Here is a 6,000-nt window from a genome sequence, read left to right on the forward strand (position 1 = left end):
AAGCCTTTCACGCAGTTTTCTAATTTTTATTATGCTTTAAGTGAAAGTTTACAAATCAAGTCAGTCTCTCATACAAAAATTTATAAACACCTTGCTATATACTCCTAATTGCTCCCCCTCTAGTGAGACAGCACACTCCTTCCCTCCATTCTTTTCACGTCCATTCTGCCAGCTTCTGACCCCCTCTGCCCTCTCATCTCCCTTTCAGACAAGAGATGCCAAAGTAGTCTCATGTGTCTACTTGATCCAAGCAGCTCATTCTTCACCAGTATCATTTTCTATCCCATAGTCCATCCAGTACAATCCCTGTCTGAAGAGTTGGCTTTGGGAATGGTTCCTGTCTTGGGCTAACAGAAAGTCTGGGGACCATGGCCTCTGTGGTCCTTCTAGTCTCAGACCATTAAGTCTAGTCTTTTTACGAGAATTTGAGGTCTGCATCCCACTGCTCTCCTGCTCCGTAAGGGGTTCTCTGTTGTGTTCCCTGTCAGGGCAGTCATCGGTTGTAGCCAGGCACCATCTAGCTCTTCTGGTCTCAGGCTAATGCAGTCTCTGCTTTATGTGGCCCTTTCTACCTCTTGGGCTCCTAATTACCTTGTGTCTTTGGTATTCTTCATTCTTCTTTGCTCCAGGTGGGTTGAGACCAATTGATGCATTTAAATGGTCGCTTGCTAGCATTTAATACCCCAGACGCCACTCTCCAAAGTGGGACTTTCATGCAATTTTTAATGAATTCTGGGAGTATCTTTGTTAATAAAAGGAAAAACAGAAAGCTACTAATGGATTGTCTCTTATCATTCAAAACAAATATGCCAAATACAATTTTAGAGTAAATTTTTAATTTCTGTTCTTCTGAGGGAATTCATGTTATGGGATGACTTTACTCCTAATCCAAACAATGGACAATGGAGTTTTTACTATGAATCTATGTGAATTATCAGTCACAGAAAGTAATAATTTTCTTTTATCTAACAGAAAAACAAATACAAACAAGTTGGCTTTCCAGGTTTACTATAGGTAAAGTTACAAATATAAACTTATTTCTCCTACCAAAACATTAAAAGGACCGCAAACAACAACAACAACAACACACAAAAAAACAAACTCATCACCATGGAGTCAATTCTGACTCAGCAACTTATACAGGACAGAGGAGAACTGCCCCATAAAGCTTCCAAGGAGTGGCTGGTGGTTTCAAACTGCCAATCTTCTGGCTAGCAGCCAAATACTTAACCACTGTGCCATCTGGGCTCCTAAAAGGACAATATTATAAAATTCTCCTATTCATAAAAGTGTAGATTCCAAGTCAATCAAAAGAATTCTTTTTATTCCTGAACACTTCCTAGTATATTAGGCATTGTATACTTATATTAATAAATGAAGAAAAGACACACAAGTCTTAACACATTCAAAAAATGTCCTTAATTACTCAATCGTTTTTACAGGCAGGAAATAAAGTCAACCTGGTTATAATTTTTTATCACATTTTAGGAAAAAAATTCTCACACATTTTTCAAGGGTTAAAATAATAAAACAAAATAATCTAAATTTTTATTAAAGATGATTTTTAAATTTCTAAGGTTAACTGCATCAGTAAACTGGAAAACTAGTATTTACAACCCTGCTGTATCTGCAGATTCAGTGTACGTTAATATAGGCAATGTCTGATCACTTCCAGAGCAAATGGTATTTCTGAACGGTACTTTTTTTTATAAGACAAATAATTCAAACAGCATACAGCCGTTTCCAAAAGGACAGAGCAATCATTTTCCTTCCTTTGCTCACTTTTCACACTGAACAACCCACATTTAGAATATTTTGATTTACCACAGATTTTGCTGAACAACAAATTTTACCATTTACTACAAAGGATCAACAGATTTCTCCTTATTCTGCTTTACAGGCAAAAATTACATTTTCGCAAAATAAAACGAGTGCTGGGTTAGTTAATTTGAGCTACTGGTTAGGGCATGATGCTATAATAAGGCTAAACTGACCATCTGGATCTCTGATCCCACCAATTAACTTCCATCTATTGCAGGGTCACAGGCAACATCAAAACCCTCCCTGGTCAGTTCTTTGGTCACATGGAAAGCCAGCCAAATGTGCTGCTGGATCAGCACAAATCCACCGCAACATGTTCTATTTATCAACTATACGACAAACAAACCAAGTAAGAGCTGTCATTGTGAGAGAGGGCGTCAATAATATAGCTACTGAATCCTAAAACAGATGGTAATCTAAGAAGTAAAAGTGTAAAGTCTACTTCAAATGCTAAACTGTAGAAATTAGGGATTTTAAAAACCCAAATCCATTTCTATCACATCAATATTTATACACTGGGTTTAAAAACATCACCACACTAATTTTTGAGTCCTATTGCTAAGACAGATAATGGTGGCAGTAATGGTCCTCTTTTTCAGCTACAAAAAATATATAAAAAGAAGACAATCACTGATGCCTGTACCCTTTTGGCTTTATTAATCCATTTACTTTTATCTTTATGTAGCAATCGTAAGAGATACAAATCTGTTTCTTTTATTACTTACTGGTGATAACCACACCCAATCACTTTTCCATCCTCAATTTCTCTTTTGACTACAACTCTTTCCCATAATACGGAGCACAAGGCAATGCAATTAACACTTCAATCCTTTAGGTTTTGCCTTTCCTACAGATTGTGAATTTCTGAGACTAGCATAGCTTCTGCCAGTTTTTCTTTCCACCTGCAGTCTATTACAGAGTATAAATCACCAAATCAAAATGCAGCCCTGCTGGTGCAGTGGTTAAAAGCTATGGCTGCTAACCAAAACGTCAAAGTTCAAATCCACCAGCCGCTCCTTGGAAACCCTACTGGGCACTTCTACTCTGTCCCATTGGTTCACAGAACTACCCCAGCCGTCACAGACCTATATGGTATTAATTTGCTCACACATCAGCCTCTCCTAAAAACTAGACTATAAAACTCTGTAGGCACTAAGTATAAGACCCCTCGGTAGCACAAGCTGTTTGTGCTCCACTACTAACCTAAACATTGGTAGTCTGAGCCCACCCAATGGTGTTTCAAAAAAACTCCTGGTGATATGCTTCAGTAAAGATGATCGCCAAGAAAACCCTATGCAGCAGTTCTACCCTGTAATACATGAGGTCGTCGTAAGCGTGAACCAACTAGATGGCAAAGGATCTTTTTTAGGCACTCCGTGGGCACAGTGCTGAGCACAAAGACATTCAAATACATTTAGTGAAAAAATGAGAAACTAAACTTTTGAATCTCTCTGACCTCACTCAGTATCAGTGAAGTACCCTGCCAATACAGACATTTGTATTTTTTGTATTAATCTTTGACCCAAGACACAGCCTTCCTTTTCCAATTAGACATATTTTCAACTGCCTCGTTGGAGGGAAAAAGCTTGTATTATGTCTGGTTCATTCTCCAACAGAAATATTCCCTACAACATGAAACAAAGTTCAGTATATGTCTAATCAAGTAAAATCTCACACTACCACCATTAACCATACCCTCCTTACAAAACTTATGAACTTATATATTTTAACACTTGGGTTTGTTTTTTAATTTACTCTAAGACTTAAGAATGCTTCCCAGTATAGCTGATGTTAAGAAAGATGCCTGGAGAGATGGAGGTGGAAGCAAGAAAAAAAGGTCAGAGTGAAGAAACAATTTAACAGTTTCCATTTCCACCTTTATCCCAAGAGAATTTAAACGGGAAGGAAAAAAAAAAATGGACGCAGAACCTGTAATTCAGAATAAATCATCAAGGAAACAAAAGATGCTGAATTTGCAAACTGTGCGTTTTATCCTGCTAGTCTTTCAAATAATTTTTAAAGGACTTTTTTTTTTCCCAAATCAAGAATCTTCTGCTTTATCCTGGAGCAGCTGGATCTCATCTCACCCAATAGCCACTCTCCTCCACCCCCCCCATACACATACATACATACACACACATGCCACACACGCACCGTTACCACTATGAGTCCCTGTGCCAAACCAACAATCACGGGAATACTAAACCATGAGGTTCATTTTCCTAATTCTCTCTAAAAAAACAATCACAATCCTTTTTCTCTCAGGAAAATTACCAATCTAACAGGACGGGGGGGCGGGGGGGAGAGCAGCTCATTATCACGCAGCTTCCCTTTCCCATAAGGAGAAAAATGGCAATAATTTCCAACAAGAGACAACTGCTCTTCTACCGTATCCCCGTTAGACCTAAAGGGGGAAAATGGTCTTCTGAGGCATTCACATGAATAGAAAACCGAAGTATTTTACTTTGCAGCAACACAGCCCCTTAAAAATCCTTCAGTGCTTGAGGGTTGGGGGTGACCTATCATTCCCCTCCACAGCCTCCCTACGTGGGGGAGCAGAATTTTGGCAAATAGAAAATGCCACTCTCCGCCTCCCCTGCCATCCCGAACACAGACCGGCACCGAGTGCGGGGGCGGATGAGGGCAGGAGAAGCGAGGAGGCGGGGACACGACACACGCACCGCGCCGAGGACTGATTCACGGTTTTTAAAAATGTTTTAAAAGCCACAATCTCCTCCTGCCGAGGATTCCCACCCACTCTCCATCCCCTGTCCCAGTCTTCACCCTGCACCCCCCCGTCAGGGGCTCAGCCCGGCCAGCTCTCCCGCGGCGGCCTCCGCCCGCTCCCGACGACCCCGGGAACGCGGCCCCCTCCCAGGGGGTCCTCCGCACGCCCCTCACCGCCGAGGCCCGACGGCCCCGCCCGGGGGATGCGTCGCACCTGGATGTAGTTGTTCTCGCAGTAATCGGCCACCCGTTCCAGATTCGTGTAACTGTCGAAGAGGGCCCGGCGGCCCCCCGGGATTTCCTCCTCCAGCAGCATCTGCAGCTCCGCCATCTTCACATCCTCCTCTCACCTCATACAGACCGCAGAAGTGGCCGCGGCGGCAGCGCCAGGGAAACCCAAGGCTGGCAGCGGAGGAGCACAGGCGGCAGCGGCAACCCGCCGGAGCGAAAAACACCCCCCGCGCGCGACAGGGGAGGGGGCGGCGTGGACGGGGGCGGGGCGCGAGCCGACGGACCGCGAGAACGGTCACCGCGGCGACGGCCGGCCGGGCACGCGCACGCGCGCTCCCCTCCCTCCGCCCCCGGGAGCCCGAAAAAGATTCCCACCCTCGGCCGCACCGCCTGCCCCTCCCCCACTTCCGGCGTCTCCTAGCGACGGCGGGGTGGGGGCCGGGATACGCGCGGGAGCCGGGCGCGCGGTTAACCCTTCGGCCCCCCGCTAGTTCCGCTGCCGGGGAAGTCCGCTCGGACGCCTTTGTTAGCCGGTCAAGTAGGCGCTATCTTGCTCCGCTGTCATCCCGCCGGCGTCTTCCACGACTTTCGGCGTTATTCTCACCCTGGGGGCCGGATCCCTGTGCAGATCGAGGCTTTTCTCTGCTGCTGATTGAAGGGCGAGGAGTCCATCCTCCGCGAAAGATCACATCTTCTCAGGGCTGGGATCAAACTCACAAAACTTCCGTGCAGCTTTAAGTGCCGCCTCAGTTTTCATTTTTCTCTTCATCTTAAAGCTCATCCGTTTTGGTACGGATAAGTAAATTCCAGCTTCTTCATCCCAGATCTCCTGTACTCTCGGTTTTACTGCACTTACTTGACCACCAGAGCTGTTTTCCTTTGCCCGTCCCCTGGGGCTCAGCTTTTTTTTTTTCTTTTTTGCCCTAAGTAAAAGTTTACAATTCAAGTCAGTTTGTCCTACAAAAACTTATACGCACATTGCTGTGTGACCCTAGTTGCTCTCCCTACTGTGTGACAGCACACGGAGCTCAGCTTTTTGTGCTTGCCCTCTTCCATGGTTCTCTTCCTCACTGACAGCCTGTTCTGTCATCTCCCTGGTTCTGTGAACGTCGCTGTCTTTTTCTTCCAGAATTCAGTACTTCAAATTCTGAAAACGGTTTTGCTGGTACTAATTTTCTTCCTTACAGGGCTGTTACATGGATAAAATAAAAGTTTATGTGA

The 6,000-nt window shown here is 44.4% G+C and overlaps 1 protein-coding gene across 8 annotated transcripts in view; it reads right to left on the reverse strand.

Annotated features, from left to right (window-relative positions):
• Window positions 1–5,022, reverse strand: part of ABI2 (abl interactor 2) — a 110,613-nt gene extending 105,591 nt beyond the window's left edge. For 2 of the 8 annotated variants that reach the window (XM_064286782.1, XM_064286781.1), the window contains exon 1: window positions 4,763–5,009. In XM_064286782.1, the coding sequence (XP_064142852.1) occupies window positions 4,763–4,879 (117 nt within the window). In that variant the 5' untranslated portion in view covers window positions 4,880–5,009. Of the gene's footprint in view, window positions 1–4,762 lie in introns of all 8 variants that reach the window. The other 6 variants (XM_064286779.1, XM_010602396.3, XM_003406124.4 and 3 more) reach the window with 4 other exon arrangements.
• Window positions 5,023–6,000: the final 978 nt, after the last annotated feature.

This window comes from Loxodonta africana, chromosome 6 (assembly GCF_030014295.1).
Source record: "Loxodonta africana isolate mLoxAfr1 chromosome 6, mLoxAfr1.hap2, whole genome shotgun sequence".
Lineage (NCBI taxonomy): Eukaryota > Metazoa > Chordata > Mammalia > Proboscidea > Elephantidae > Loxodonta > Loxodonta africana.